This window comes from Hakea prostrata, chromosome 3 (genome assembly GCF_041222555.1).
Source record: "Hakea prostrata isolate BN-2017 chromosome 3, UWA_Hpros_2, whole genome shotgun sequence".
In the NCBI taxonomy this organism is placed as follows: domain Eukaryota; kingdom Viridiplantae; phylum Streptophyta; class Magnoliopsida; order Proteales; family Proteaceae; genus Hakea; species Hakea prostrata.
In genome coordinates, this window is record NC_142602.1 from 54,011,337 (window position 1) to 54,028,385 (window position 17,049).

Here is a 17,049-nt window from a genome sequence, read left to right on the forward strand (position 1 = left end):
TTCTCTCTTTTCTTTGTTCAAGTTCAGCTGCTGTTTTGATTATTTAATGCTTGTTTTCTAACACTTCATATCCTGCTACTTTTGAGTATCATCATATCTTAGTAGCTTGGTTCTCACCTCCTTCACTCAACCTGTACTTCATATTGTTTTATATAGACTGGTTAGGTTGACATCCTAAGTTATTAAGTCTGGTTTATTGCTTGTAGATGCTCTACTGCAATGTGTCATTGGTGTTGGAAGAACTTATTGAATCCTAACTTGTGTCTAAAGGACATCGTAGGAGCTATATCTATACTTAAAACTTACCAAATACAGAACAAATAAAATCTTGCCAGTGTGGGAATCTCACAAGAAAAAAAAGATCTTAGCAAGTCTACCCCCAATAAGGAAAGAACAGAAAAAGGAAACTAAACTAACTATAGCAATCAAATCGGCCAAAACTCTAGATCTCCTCCATTTGATTCCAACTTACAATGCTCCCCCTCATTGTGGACATAGATGTATATCATGCTCAACTTGCCAATGATACTACTGAACTCCTTCGTGCTTAAGCTCTTTGTAAGCACATCAGCTCGTTGCTTTTTTGAAGAAACAAAGGTGATACGAATCAACCTAGCCTTAATCTTTTTTTTATCAGGATCTTCTCTTTGATGAAATGTTTCTTAATCTCCACATGTTTGGTCCTATGGTACTATACTGAAGTGTGAGCTACGCTAATCGTTGACTTACTATATGAGTATGACTATATAGGAACATATTAATCTGATCCGATCTCCTGAAGTATCCCTTTCAACTATAGTACCTCACAAATTCCTTGAGCAATTGCCCTAAACTTAGCCTCGTCATTGGACCTCGCAACCACAGCCTATTTCTTGCCTTTCCAAGTCTCCAAGCTACCTCCCACATACACACGATATTTAGAGGTAGACCTCCTATCATATGGACCTCTTGACTAGTTTTCTTTTATAAATGCCTCAATCTTCCAAGTGTCTATAATCTGAAATCCAAATCCCTTTACTTGCAGTGGCCTTCAAGTACCTAAAGATACGGTACACCACGTTTAAGTGAGAGGAGTAGGGATCATGCATATACTGGCTAACAAGATTGATTGTAAATGTGATGTTTGGCTTGGTATGAGATATATAGATCAACTTTCCCACCAACTTTTGATACCTTGTCTTGACAATCGGTTCTCCCTCTTTTGCCTTTAAGTGTAGGTTAGGCTCAATAGGAGTCTCAGTAGGGTTACACCCTAGTATCCCAGTTTCCTCGAGAAGATCTAGCATATACTTCCTGTAAGAGAGAGACACACCACTGGTGGAATATGCCAACTCTAGCCTTAGGAAATTTTTGAGCTTCCTGTATCGTTGATCTCAAATTTAGTTCCCCAAAAGGTCTTAAATGTTTAAATCTCATCTCGTTGCTGCCTGTGATCACAATATCATCTACATATACTAGAAGTACAATAGTGTGGTAACCATCTCAAAGTGTGGTTTGCATTGCTCTGCTTATAGCCATTAGAGATCATGACCCTATGAAACTTTCAAACCACGCTCTTGGAGATTGCTTCAGCCCATAACCCTCTTCAACTTGCACACTTTCCCATGAAACTTGGCAGTAGAATACCTAAGTGGCACATCCATGTATACTTTTGATACCTAGTATGTTTGTCCAAGATATAGGCCTCACAATAAAAAGCATTCAAATTACATCTTTTATCTAGATTTGGAAATAACTGAGACAAAATAAGTAATGAAATGTGGCCAAGACGACGGTGCCACTATGATAAAGTAATAGGTGCTGGAGAAGTTCAACTAGAGGCCATAGAAAGTGCTGATGGAGACCCATCCAATAGGTAGAGCCCCCCTTTTTGTTTACCACTACCAATCATATGCCCCGTTTCTAGGCCTTGAAACACAATGATAATGAAAAAAGTTATGTTGCTGTTCTTATCACGAGGAAGGCTACTGAATAGATAAGATGTTAGCCGTGAACTTAGGAACATGCAAAACATAAGATAGGTTAAGAGAAGGTGAAAAAAATAACAAAACGCTTCCCAAAGATAGGAGAAAGAGATCCATTAGCCGTTTGGACAACCTAAATCAAAGGAATAGAAGAATAAGTGTGAAGTGAGGAAGATGAACCAGTCATATGGTTAGTTGCTGCAGAGTCAATTATCTAGGAGCGATAAGTTGATTTGATGCTATGAAACCCAGAAGTACCTGTAGAGGACTGTGGATCCGCAGAGGGAATAGTGGTAGAAGCTACACTTATATTGGAAGTTGGTGCTGAAGAAGATACATCATGTTTGGACATCAACTGACGAAGATGCTGGAGCTTGTCTGAGGAAAGGGGTGCTGGAGTACTCATGGTGTCGGACTAGCTTGATTCATAGATGCTTGGTTGCTGCCCTTATTTCTACTTCTAACTCCTCCACGGGAATTTGTTGGATGTCCATGCAACTTCCAACACTTGTCCTTTGTATGACGCTATTTTCCACAATACTCTCATTTCACTAGAGGGCCTGAACCAGACTTATTATTGTCAGGACCATCCACTAATGTAGATTGATAAGATGTTTGAGTGTGTACCACAACTGTCCTCCAACTGTCCTCAATATCAACCATAGTTTAGGCTTGCTCTAGAGAAGGAAATGGTTTTGGGGAATGCTTGAATCTGATCATACTCCATATTCAGCCGTGCCAGAAAATCCTACACTTTGAGCCTGTCTTCCCACTTCTGATAGGTAGCAACAACCGCAACATATGATGGAGTAAAATGGTCATAGAAATCAAGGATTTGATAATAGCCTTGAATAGTGTTGTAGTGCTAGGATAGGGTAAGCTCTTTTTGTTGTAATTGATGAGCCTTTCTTCGGATCCCAAAACTTGTGCATCATTACCAACTTTGGAGTATGTTGATTTTGCAACCTTCCAAATTGTCGCATTAGGAAGAAGAAGATAACTCTCTGCTATACTTGGTTCAATGGAATTAAGGAGAAATCCCATAACCAAGCACTCATATGTTTTCCACTTATCTTGAGCCATACCAGATGAAGATGGCTTGATAGAAGTCCCATTAAGATGGCCATTCAAACCACAAGCACCAACTGCAAGAGAGACAAAACGGGACCAGTGAAGATAATTTGTCCCATTAAGCTTAACAATGGTCATCTGAAAGGGAGAGAAATCACAATCCCATGAAACAGAAGAAGCAGGAGGATCCTCCATGCCAATGCACAAGAAGAGGCAGAGGAGACTATGTTGGACATCGCAGGAACCAAGAAGCAAGTTAGGTACTAGAAAAAATTGTGGTAGGAAAAGGGTACTTATAGAGAATATTTCAGGACAATTAAAATTTTTGGAGCATGGGAAGGTTTTGCATCTGTTCTGTCCTTCACCTTCCCCCCCCCCCTGAAAGTTTACTGTTACTGAAGATTAGAAGAGTGGGGGCGGCTCAGAAGGGTTTGGGTGGTCTGGCCATGGTTTGGTTGGTTTTTGGTTGAGGTATTTTGGTAATAGTACTGGTCACCTTCTTCCTTTGACAGAAAAAACAGGGGCTGCAGTGAAGGGAAAAATGGCGATCGGTAGCAGGTGATGCGATGAAGTTAGCAGGTGATGAAGGCTCTGGTGGTTGAGGTGATGGTTGCAATGGGGAAAAGGGTAGAAAATAGGGAAAAATTTGGCGGAAGAAACCAGCGACAACTACATCTGGAAGTTACAGAGGTGGTGAATCGATGGTTAGAAAACTGTAGCCGATGGAAGAAAGAGGTGAAGAGATGATTTTTAAAGAGTCAGAGAAGGTTGGCGATGAAGCTGGTTAGAATCCAGGAAGAGGTGATGAGTTTTAGAGGGTTCAAAGTTCTTTTAGTCTTTGGTAGCAGGAGAAGAAACAGAGAAGAAGAAGAAAAAGATGAGGAGGGTTTAACAATGGCTGTTGTAGGTGTTGCTGGCGTGAAAGTTCTGGTTGTGGATGGTGCTCCTGCAATTCCCCCCCCCCCCGTTTCTATAGTTAGAATGCAGCAGTTGGTGGTGTTCTACGGTTTAGATGGTGTTTAGGGATGGATCAGAGTTGGCTCTGATATTGTGTTGGAAGAATTGAGTGAATCCTGACTTGTGTTTTACGACACAATAGGAGCTTTATTTATACTTGATGTTTACCAAATACAGAGCAAATAAAATCTTCTCATTGTGGGAATCTTTCAAGAAAAACAAGATCCTGGCAAATTTACACCGAATAAGGAAAGAACAGAAAGAGGAAAGTAAACTAAGTAAATCAAATCATCCAAATCTCTAGGTCTCCTCCAACTGATTCTGACTTACAACAATTGGTTATACTTTGGAGTGGTTCATAGTTGAACCCTTTCTACATTAAGTATTCTCTAGGGCATTCACTTTGGTTGTATCCTGTGGACTGCATAAGAAAAGTGGCCTTTTATTTATACATGCTCCATAGTGGGAACTGATCTGTTATTTTTGTACTTATAGGCATACTTGGTTGTTCTGGTTGCCACCACAACTTTTAAATTCTAGTAGCGGTTACTCTGTTAGCTTTAACACCATCATGAAACTTTGTTATTCTAGAGATCCTATTTGTTCTTTGTATGTGAAATTTTTCCTGTTTTATCTGTTCTTCAAAATGCAGAGGACCCTCAATGATTGTGGTTATCATCGTGTTTACCCTTGCAGTATTCGAAGGCGTGCTCTTGATTTACTTTATGGCATGTGTGACATGTCAAATGCAAAGGACATTGTTGAAGAGTTGTTGCAAGTGAGTGTTAAGTAAAACCAATTACTTTTTTCTCCGTTTAGCTTGTGAATAGAACACAGTTGTCTGCTTCATCATTGGAGATTTGTTATCCACTTCCTGAATATTCAAACAGACATCTGCCTGATATCTGTCTCTTTCAGTATCTCAACACTGCAGAGTTTGCAATGCGTGAAGAATTGGCTCTCAAAGCTGCTATTCTTGCGGAAAAGTTTGCCCCTGATCTATCATGGTGAGAATAGTTTTCCTATGCACTGATGGCTTTACTCCAGGCTACAGCCACTTGGTCATAACTCCTATTTATGTTAGTTTCCCAAATACACACACATCACTGTTTGTGGATATCAATTAATACTTAATATTAGGAATTATTACATCCTGGAATTCCTATATCTAGCAAAATAACCAGAGAGTGAAGAGGGAGACGTAAGAGATGGAGAAGAGACAGATAACTGATGAGAGAGATTGCAGGAGACTGGAATACTATCGCTCCTCCGTGATAATATTATTTATTTACAGTTTAGGAAACACTGCTTCCTAAACTGGTTACATCAATTAAAGGAAATAACTATTTCTAGAATCCTATGGTTGCTGAATAAGGGTATAACAGTGGAATCCATAAATAGCACACACATGATCCCTGTGGTCTGTGTGCCATCATGAACAACTCAAAGCTCCCCCTCAAACTGGAGCATATAGATCACCCATGCGCAGCTTGAAACACCCATTTCTGAAGGTAGGGGCTTTGTAAAGATGTTCCAAGTTGATCAGCTGGCTGACAAAAGTGTGATAAAGTGATGATTAATCATGAATTGAGAACTTGATCTTGGTGGGCCAACAAACCGAGGACTCAAGAGTGGGTGGAAAAATTTCCTCCCATCTGGACCCAACTTGGTGGCCCTTTTTCGATGACTTTTAAGGGTCTTTTGGAACTAGAAATTGCTGTCAGCCTATTTTAGGCCTTCTAAACACATTAGTGGCCTCTAGTGATGAAAAAACAATTGTAAACCTAAGTTCCATTTGATCCTAAGTTTGAAACCACTGCACTAAAGAAGTGAAGATACAAACTCATAAAACAATGAAGTATACATGATTTACTTAACATATATGAGTAAATTAAGGTTCAAACCCAAACAACTGATATAGTATACATCACACATGTTCATCTTCAGCATCACTGTTTAAATTAGTAAGTTCATAGGAGAAGATCGGCATAGTTATAACACTATTAGATGATCACACTGAGTAATTGTAGAGCTGAACTTATCAAACTAAGAATGTGGAGATCTTTTTAGCCCATATATGGCTTTTTTGCAATTGACAACCCCATCAAAAGACTCTTTGTAAGGAAAAAAAAATCATGGATGTTTCTCTCTGTCATGGTGATATGAACACAAAGCCCCCTGGCTGAAACCCTAAGTGGGGCCCCCTGGTGGATCTAAGTAAGCCTTCATAGGCTGGCTGAACCCTACTGGAGGGATATTTTGGGCAATTTTGCCCTCAATTTACTCCTGAAATTAAATTAGGATTTATTTCAGAATTGATTCGAGTCAATCAGAGTTCAATTTGAAGTTGTTTGGAGTCTGTTATTGAGAGTTGTAGTTATGTTTGAAGTCAATTCATAGTTGAGGTAGAATTACATTCCCCATCTAATTTAGTCAGGAGTTGTTTCTTTATGAAGAGTCCAATTTGATATGTAATGGGATCCTTATCTGTTGAGGATCTCTCAAGCTTCGAGTTAGCGAAGCGTTGTAGTAGCGCTGAAGCCCTAAAAGCTATAATGCTGAGCCAAGGGCGCTCCGCCTTATCTATAGAAGCAGTCAACTGAATTCTGAACGAATTAGCTCCTTGGTAATGACTCAATCTATAGATAGAAAACTATGATGGGAAACTACCATGTTAGGTCTGGAGAGAGATGGGACTGGTTATATAGTAAGGGGAAAAGATGCAAGCTTTTTCTTACGGTGAAGGTTTAGGGTTCCTAGGGTTATTGGGAATTTAGGCAGGAAAGTGGAGTAGCGTTTAAACTAGGGTTTGGTTGGTTCAATTGGGCTGAAATTGAGAGGGAAGGTCACCATGCCTGGAGGGATGAGGCTCCTAAAGTTTGGGATAGATTTGACAGTTAGATTGCTGTAGATCTGACCTTGAATTTTTGGTGTTAGAGAAAGTCTGAAAATTCTAGAGAATAAAAAAGAAGACTATGGGGCTTAGAGTGTAGGGGAAGAAGAAGATGGTTTTCAGTTTTGCTGGTGTTAGAGGCAGTTGGTGTTCAAGGAAGGAGGAGGAAGAGAGTAGGGTTGGGGGCTGGGGTTGTACTTGATGTAGAAGGAGATCAATCAAACAATTATAGAATTTTGCAGGAAACTAGGAGCACAACATAGCCGAAGGCCTCCCATCTTGGGAAACCCATGGGTCCTCTCTAGCATGGAATAAATTTCGATTGAAACGGTCAAGATTGAAATATCTGCATTTTTGAAAATCGAAATGAAACTATAGATATTTTGTTTCGATACAATATTTCGACTGAAACATACTGAAATTCGAAACTGGTTGAAACCCTATTTCGGTTGATTATTGCTTATAGAATCCTTGATCGCGGTCAAAACATACGAATCATAGGTTTCGACCTTTTTGCCTAGTTTCATAGCTTAGGTTTTGACCTATATTTGCTGATTTCTTGTAGGTTTTGACCTTTCTGCCCTTGTTTTGCAGCTTAGGTTTTGACCTATATTTGCTGATTTCTCTTGTATTTGTTGATTCCTACCCCATTTTCACCCTATTTCCACAACTCCTTTGCCTTTAAACACCTCTTTTACTCCTCCTTTGCCTTCAAGCACCTCCTAGCCACAACAATTATTCATGGGTCCAAGCCCAGACTACGAAGGAAACTCCGAGGCCCAAAGTGATATAAGGCCTCTACAGGTCTCGAGGCATTGCAACAAAATGAGAAGCATGAGCCATATTCAACAATTCCAAACTTCCCATTTTTTTATTTTTGTTTTGTTCATGCCTTAAATGAGCCATCATTTGATCTAGTTGGTTATTGTATTTTGTTGGCTTGTTGTATATGTAACCATTCTATCAAACCATTCATCCATGCTGATGATTCAATGCCTGTGTGCAATACATTTTGTATTTCTCGAAACCAATCCTTTGTTAGTATACTTGAATGATTACTTTTAAGTGTTTCTTTTCTTCTCTCTCTCTCTCTCTCTCTCTCTCTCTCTCTCTCTCTCTCTCTCTCTTTTTGGGTGGGGGTGGGGGTTAAACTACTAGTTCTATTGTGTTTATTATGCTTTAAATAGGTAGGAGACAATAAATCAAATGAAATGGAGGTCATATAAGGCCCGAAACTTAGGGTCGACATTTTCAAAGAAGTACTAGGTTTCAACCGAAATCTTGGTTCAGTCGAAACCTGGAGATTTCGGTTTTTGGCTAAGTTGAAACTGGCCTCAAAACCGAAACCTCAATCCTTGCTCTATAGTCACCTTCAAATCTTCAAATTTTATTAATCATCAAGTCTGACTTGTTATAGTTGAGTGGGATTATATTTTTAGCTTCTTAAACAAAGAAAATTTTAAATAGGACTGAACACAAGAAGCGACTATTTAGGACTCAATGACGAATTCAATTTGAAATGGAATTCCTTCCCACACTAAGAGACTACTCACACAACTAGAAGAACAACTTTTTTTTAACTCCTCAACAAAAGAGACTTGTAAAATTTGAACTTCCTACTTTAAGAAGGAATCCAAATTAAAACGATTCCAACTAGGACTTCAATGACTCTGTTATAACTTGCAAGAACCCAAACTGAAAATAAAAAGTACATGATGTAAACCCAGTTCTAGGGCTAAGTGTATTTTGGAAATTTCCCTAAATGTAAGGGCTGCGCAGGAATTCCAGCAATGAAGAATGAAAATCCCAGGGGTTTATAGGGTATTTTAGTACTTTAAAAATCTGCTGTAATGTAATGTCATATCTGAAATTTGAACAAACCAGAAAACTAGGGTTTCTAAGTATTTCGGATAGGGTAGGATGAGCTCTGCCTTTTCTGTTTGTGCAGATTTCAGAACTGGCTTTCTTGCTATTCAGTAACTTCAGAACTGAATTTTATTGATCTGCACTGTAGAATATTATCAGAACATAAAACAAATGCAGAATTCAGAAATTTAAAGTCTGCAGAATTTTCCCAAGGAAGAAGATGATAGCAGAGTTCTTCTAGACTAGGAGAACTAGGTTTAATAGGGCAAATAACTGTAGGACTATGACCTAGGGCTAGGTGCGACCCTAGGGGGAGGGGAAAAAAGGCTAAAGGGGCTGGAAAAGGAAACTACAGGGGGTGGGGTTCTAGGGTAGCCTTAAGGAAGAAGAGGGAGTGGGGGAGCTGTGGCATTAGAGGAGAGGTGGGGGAGGCCTAATAGGGTTGTGGGAGGGTAGGAGAGACACTGGCGATTTGTGAGGCCTAGGGACGCTGCTTCACAGGTGCATCAGCAAGGGCAGGGGATGGGAGATGTTGCGCAGAACAGAGGAGGGGCAGGGGAGAGGTGCGATGGACCTAAGGGAGGTGGGGGAGGGTAGGGAAGGCTCTCTACTTACTTGGGTGATTGATTGATTGACTGGTTGATGATTGCTTGGGAACTGCTGGAATGCAGATGAAGAAGCTTGAACTTGAACAATTCTACTCAACCAGGGGCCCCTCAACTAGGAAACCCTGATCCTTTTCTAATCATCAGAACTGAAAATTACATAGACTGTTTAGCTAGTTAAAGATTTCAAAAGACTCTTAACTTGGCTGGAAATCCTTAATAGACAATGATCCCACCACTTGACCAAAACTCTTGAACTGGAATCTAATTACTTGAGTCCTCAACTCTTGATTTGGAATCAATCTACTAAAAGACACATGCTAATGACTAGACTTTGACTTAACTTAAATAAACACATGCTGGATTCTTTTTTAATTAAAACTCATGTGCTTAATTTAAGATAACTAAGGACTCAATAAAACAACTTTTAATCAAAACAAAACTCCTAAGACCAATCCAAATGAAACTCAACTTGCTAAATTAAACTCAGCTAAAATTCTGAATTAATTGGAAATAATTTAAGACTTAAAAGGGGGCTGAAATGCCAAAATTACCCCCTAATATCATGGTTATTAAAGCGACAAAGCGACTAAAGCGATTGGGGTTCCGCCTTTGCGATTAGGCGACTAAGTGGCGCTTAGGCGGCAATAAAGTGACCAAAGCGGTTTAGTCAATATTTTTAATGTAACTACTTTTAAACTACTTTCTAATACAAATTTTTTTTTAATAAACTAAAGTACTAAACAAACATTCAACAATTGCATTCATAAAAATAAAAAATAAAAAACATTCATGAATCACAATAATATTCATATATAGTTAAATGAAATGATTTCACAAATTATTTTTAACATGACTTTTTTGTTAAATATACATGAATAATATTCGAATTGGAATAAGAATTGATGTATCCATTTTTCCCTTTTCTTAACCAAACAGTGTCGACATGATAAATTAATAGATCTCATTATTCCGATTTTCAAGTCATTGTTTATTTAATGATTCATTGATTATCAATGTTGAATATGGCTCATGCTTCACATTCTGTTGCCGACAGGCACTATGGGCCTCAGAATTCATTTGCAAATTGGGCCTCAATTCCGAAATGGCTCACATATTTAAATTTATATACGGCATTGTAGAATAAATTATGATTAAAAAAAATAATATGCACAAATTACAAAATGTAAAAAAAGCTACTGCTTTAGCATCTAGGCGGCAATATGGCGCAAAAGGCGGTAGTGCCTAAGCAAAAAAGCGGAAAGAAATCAGACCGTTAGTTAAGCGGTCACAATTTAAGCGGTTCAAAAACCGCTTTGCCGCCTAGGCGTGCCTAGGCGGACGCTTTGATAACCATGCCTAATATTGGTTCGGCCAGGTTAGGGTGGCTTCTTGGATCCATCAGCGTGGGGGTGGGGGGGCACTTAGGGTTTCGGCCAAGGGAGATCCTTGTTTTCAAATTAGTAGATCTGGACTCCTTGTAGAAAGTGGGGCTGCAAGTCTGCAACTAAGGAGATCCTTCTCTAACTGGGACTCCTAACCTGATTGGGACTCTTCTATAACTAATATAAGACTAACTTAAATTCAAAAATGAAAGTAGATATGGACTCCTAACAGTACTGTTCGTCTAATATGACCCATTAGCAACCAATAGGGAGGGAAAAAAGACCAATTTGCCCCTGTCAGATTTGCCTTCTTGGAGGGCTATGTGAAAAAATGGCAGGTCCCTCCCTGGTTGCATCAGACTTGTGTTATGTCTTAGTAAGTGATAACCTTGTTGAAAGTAGATATGGACCCCTAACAGTACTGTTTCTCTAATAAGACCCATTAGGAACCAAAAGCGAGGGCAAAAAGATTTGCCCTGGTCAGATTTGGCCATCTTGGAGGGCTGTGTGAAAAAATGGCGGGTCCCCCCCGGTAGCGTCAGACTTGTGTTATGTTTTAGTAATTGATAACCTTGAAGATGTATTTATTGGCCTTAAAGTAGGCTGTCCGCAAATAACCAGATCAAAATCAGCCTTAAAACCCACCAAAACCATCAACTGAAACCTGGCACAATTTTGAACCAGGTTTTCAGTTGAAATTTTGAAAATCTCAGTGTCTCGACTTGGTCGAAACACCAGATTGGAACGAGCTTTCGAACCATCATAGGAAATGAAGAATGCTGATGTTTCCCAGTTCACATACTTCACGTTCAAGGCTAGTCACATGGTAGCAGCTAGGTTCAAGCATTGGAGCATGAATAAAGGAGGGTGACTGTGATGATTGTGCCATTCAAGAGGAGATAGTGCTGATGCTGTCCAAGTAGTATAAGCCAATGTTGTTCAGGCTCTTTTCCAATTGTCCTCCTTGTTTGGGGGCTTGCAAGACACCATAAGTAAAGAAATAGAAGTTAAAGAGACTTTGAGAGTTGGATAATTGATACAAGACTTAAGAGGCATTTTGGGAACAACCAATACAGGGATACATCTATGGAGGAAACAAAAGCAGTCTTACATGTATGGGCTAAGTGGTTATTGTAAAGGTGAAGGGCTGGGTAGCTTCAAGATGTTGAAGGCGTCGGCGTGTGGCCATTCCAGTAGAAAAAACCTCCTAATGTAATTGTGAAGTGGGTCGCCAGTGGTGTTTTAATTGTCCAGTATTTAGGGTGCTCTTCCATGACCCAGGAGATGGATCCAACCCGACACATATTTGTATATTGAATTCTACTTCTTGTTGCATTTTAGTGAAAATCTTAGTGTTGTCTTGCATAATATCCATATTTACGTTTGTAAAGATGCATATTCCAGACTTCGAGTTTCGCTCGCATACAGCCAAGCATGTGCCGTTTAAGAACACCACTTTGGTTACGTTTTAGGTCAAAATAGCACATCCATTGTGTTTGTTAGCCTCAAATTAGCTGGACACCAAAAACCAGCCAAAGAATCACCCAAACCCCACCAAAATCTACTATCAAAATTTAAGGGGGGGGGGGGGGGGAAGAAATTTTGCTGAAATGTTGGTGAAATTTCAGTGTTTTGGCCATCTCGCCCATAGGCGGGATGGTGAGATGAACTGAAATTTTGAATATGATTTTAACTGATTTGTAATCAGGGTGAAGACCAGCAGGGGATTTGCCAACATGATACTCAGCATGTTGCTCTTCTAATTTATTCAAATTGATAAGTGGTTGATAAATCTGTAGGTTCTGAAATAATCATTGAGGGATTTGCCATCTTGAGAGAAGTGGAACAGCTTCATAGGGTTCTTATTTTCTTTATGTATTTCTTTTGCTTGAGAACAAGTGTCACAGAGGTCTTCCTAAACTCCATTAGCAAGAGAATGAAACATTACATTGGCTGCCGTTGGGGTTCACAAATCACAACTTCTCCACAACTAGATTCTTCATGGAGTTTCATCACATCCATTCTTCTTGCGCAGCAACAGAGTGATGTCTTTTAGTTCAGAAATAGGAGGATCTGCTATTAGATATTTTTCTTTCCCTTTAGCATTTGCGTATAGGCTTGAACAGCTTCAGCCCTAAGAAGGTAGTTAGTAAGACTGTATAAGATGTCTTCAAGATCAGGCACAGCAGCATCCATTCTTCTGCGTTATCTTTCATCCCTGTTGTATCGTTCTCCAGGTTGTTCAATTCCTTTTACACATAGGTTGTGTGATTCCTTCTTTTACACATTGCATGGATGAATGACTTTTCTTTTAGTATATATTTTTTCAAGTACTTGCTATCAATGTCAGTTCACTCTTCATGAACAACTGTTTTAGGTCTCTAGAAAACTACAGTGTTGTTTGATTGGTGTTTAATCTGCATAGTGGTGTTATCTACTGCTCGTATGTCAAGATGTCAGATTCTAAAAGTCCTTATTACTACTACTAAGTTGAATGTCAGGGCACCTTAAGGGCTCTAGGAAAAGGGCTCATTTAATGACTCGAAAAAAATAAAGCTATGCCTCAAATCCCTCATTAGGAATTATTGCTACCCACTGCTACTGCTTATTGTTCCCATGGTAAATGCTGGGTAGCTGAGTGCAGAGGGGATAACTGCTGCAAGTGTCATACTAAGCCCACACCAAGATGAGTGCTTTCCTATTCCGACTTCCCCAAAGCCTTTTGTAGCACAGCCGAGACGACTATGGACTCTCTGCCCCTGCGGGAATGGATCGACAGAAGTTTTGAGATATCAAGACATGGAGGGGCGCCATAGATCTGTTGGTGGTGCCCGTGGACGACTTTGAGGAGTGCTCTCCTGTTCCAACTTCCCCAAAGCCTCAGCATGGATTTCCTTAGAAGGGTTAATGCACTACTCATGCCATTCATTAGCATCGTATGCATCATGTTAGCATATTGATTTGGTTGATATTAGGATGCACACTAGGCTGCTGATTTCTGTGATGGAATATCTACTACAAGTAACTGTATGTTCATTGTGGAAATTTTGTAATCTGTGGAAGCAAGAAGCAAACTACTGTTTCTAATTTTGGTGCTCTATAGGGCTATTGGTCATACTGCAGCTGAATTGATATAGGCCTAAAGTGTAATCATGGCCTTGAGATTTTTGGATTTCCGATTACTTTTCAACAACGAAGATTTTCTACAACAATCAAACTGCAACCTATCTTGCTAGCAACGTGGTGTTTCATAAAATAACTAAACACATTGAAGTCAATTTTTGTCTTGTAAGGAAAGCAGCAATGTTGAAGTTGAGTGATATTCATTTGTTTCTTCTGCTGTTCAGTTGGTTGACATGTTTGCCAAACCCCTTTTTTACTTTTGCCTTCATGAAGGGTTCTCCCACACTGACCATGGGTGATCTATACCAAAGGTCTGAAAATTCATCTTGAACAGCCATCTTGACCAGGTCTAGCTTCCTGAGAATTGCTGAGATCTCAGAGATATGGTGCATTATTTCTGTTTTGTTTTAGTCTGATGTTTCGGTGGGCAATTGGGCCATAGTTGGCTTTGAAATTTCACGAGAAGCTTGTTTTCTTCTAATAAATACATTTATAATTTCAAATTGTAAAGATAACCAATTTTGTGTTTTATTTTTACTAATTGTTGGTAGTGAACATCATAAAATCAAATCCTTACGTAGTAGTTACATATATACATTGTTTTGGTACTATGAGACATAATGGGATAATAAAGCATGCAAATTATTTAATAATGTATGAAGGCACATCATATTGAAACTCAAATTTGAAAGACTTGAGTAAAACTTCAATGTCGTAGTGAACAATGCATATTAAACAAATGAAATGTCCCTAGTGTATCAGACATTAGTCATGTCATAGACATTATAATCTTCCATGTCTCAACTCTCAAGACTGTAAACGGTACAATGTTGTGTCTTTGACTGTTTATGGATACAGACTATGACATCCTCAATCAAGTTAACTCATAGGTTGTTTCTTCTCAAGCAGGTCAATATTGTTTAGAGGTTGCTGAAATTTTCTCATGTTTACCAAAATCACGTAAGAATATATTCTCATAACTTAGGTTGTGATTCTTGTGGTGAAATCTCAGTGAGTTTTAGAGTTATGCTTTTCAGTGATTTTTTGTAAAAGAGCTGGAATAATGCCCTTCTGGAGTATGATTTGCCTTCTGGATTTATTTGTAAAAGAGCAGGAATAAGCTTGCTTAGTTCCCCTCTTCAATAGTTCTTTTTTGGTGATTAAGCTGAGCTGTCACTCCAGTCTAACTATATTCAAATTGAGTTGACTGTATCTTAATCTTTATTCTTCATACAGGTACGTTGATGTGATTCTTCAGTTGATTGATAAAGCAGGGGATTTTGTCAGTGATGACATATGGTTTCGTGTAGTGCAGTTTGTTACAAATAATGAAGATCTACAAGTACGTCGAGTTCTACCTATGATCTTTCTCCATTCCTTTGAAGATTATTATTAGCCTTCGGAAAAGATATTTATATGCATCAATTTTTTTATTATCAGCCTTATGCAGCAGTGAAGGCCAAAGAGTATATGGACAAACCGGCTCTGCATGAGACTATGGTGAAGGTGTGCATCTTGTTTCTATGTTTGATTTTCCCTGAGATATTTTTCAATTTGGCAAAAGTTCACATTCTATACTTTGTTGGTTATTGTGTCGATTCAAGAGTCAGTATTAGCATTCAGAACACTAGTGAATCGATGTACAAACCATGCTATGTTGATAAAGTGTTAGCATTAAAAATGATGCCAGCATCTGTGCACAAGTTTTAGGTCTCAGTTATTGCTCCTGGTTTTGACAGGTCATGTAACTAAGTTCTTTCAAGATCTCAATGATTGTTGTCAAGGCTTTTAAGCCAAGGCAAAACGTTATATCCAGGTGCTTTGCTGTTGCCTAGGCCTGGTGTTACCTTGGTCACTTAGCATGTCACCTTAACGTGTCACTTAGTTCTAACACCCCCCTCTTCTTTTGAATCGCTGGCCCAGATGGCATGACAACTATGATCTCTATGAGTCAGTGTATTTTTTCCTGTCTTAATATAGTTGTGGCCTTGTGGGTTCTGGCCTGAAACTTGACAGCCTTTCTATTTAAGCCTTCTAAATACAACAGACGCATTAATTTATAAAACTCAAACCGAACAAGTAATTTAAAGTTGATTTTTGCTGCATAGGTAGTTCTACTACCATCTGCAAAAATATTGTAGAATAATTTCCAGATGAACTTATATGCATGCGGTTCAAGCCCTGTTCACTTATAGAGTGTAATGAAGAGTACAAGCTACAAATATTCTCTTAAGACACCATAAATAAGAACATCTATAGACAATTCTGTCTTTGGATGCATATTACCTCTATTACATTGTGCAGTTTGTACCCATACTACACTCCCGCTCAAATTTGTGTGCTTAATTAATCACACTCAACTTGCAAACATTGAGAAATACAACTTATAGTACTTAACCTTTAGTATAGACATCCACTGACTATGAGTTGTTGCACTGGACTTGCAGATAGTCTTGTTCTGTTGTCTCGCTGGTTAAAGAAAATTCAATCTTCACATGTTTGGTTTGATCATGTTGAGTAGAATTGTGTGCACTGCTGATTGGTGAGCTTACTGTCTGATTATGAGTGCATAGGTACCTCCACGCTAGTAAAAAGGTCTTGAAGTAGACCATTCAGCCGTAATTCCCAACTTATAGTACTTAACCTTTAGGATAGACATCCACTAACTGACTATGAAATGTTGCACTGGACTTGCAGATAGTCTTGTTCTGTTGTCTCGCTGGTTAAAGAACAATCAATCTCCACATGTTTGGTTCGATCATGTTGAATAGAATTGTGTGCAATGCTGATTGGTGAACTTACTGTCTAATTATGAGTGCATAGGTACCTCCATGCTAGTACAGAGGTCTTGAAGTAGACCATTCAGCCGTAATTACTCCCAGGTCCCATGGATCATCCTAGCTTGAAACTTTACTCCAGAGACCTAGCTGCCTCTGTCCACTTATTGCTTCCCCATGTAACTAGGGTACCACCAACTGTAATACAAAATTTCGCGAGATTTCACAAAATCTCGGCGGTTTTAACTTGGTCGAGACGATATACACCCCAAACAATCTCTGCAATGTCTCGATAAAATATCATTGAAATTTTGACTGTTTTGGTTAAACTTGAAATATGTTGAAAAATGTGGGTTTTCGATACCAATTGGTCTCTTCATTTCTGTAAATATTCACCATTTCACCCAT

The 17,049-nt window shown here is 39.0% G+C and overlaps 1 protein-coding gene across 2 annotated transcripts in view; it reads left to right on the plus strand.

Moving 5' to 3' along the window:
* LOC149022492 (AP-2 complex subunit alpha-1-like) overlaps positions 1–17,049 on the plus strand; it is a 104,045-nt gene that overhangs the window by 38,458 nt on the left and 48,538 nt on the right. For both annotated transcript variants that reach the window (XM_089150563.1, XM_089150564.1), the window contains 4 exons: positions 4,689–4,770; positions 4,911–4,999; positions 15,101–15,206; positions 15,305–15,370. In XM_089150563.1, coding sequence (XP_089006689.1) covers positions 4,689–4,770; positions 4,911–4,999; positions 15,101–15,206; positions 15,305–15,370 — 343 coding nt within the window. The remainder of the gene's footprint in view (positions 1–4,688; positions 4,771–4,910; positions 5,000–15,100; positions 15,207–15,304; positions 15,371–17,049) is intronic.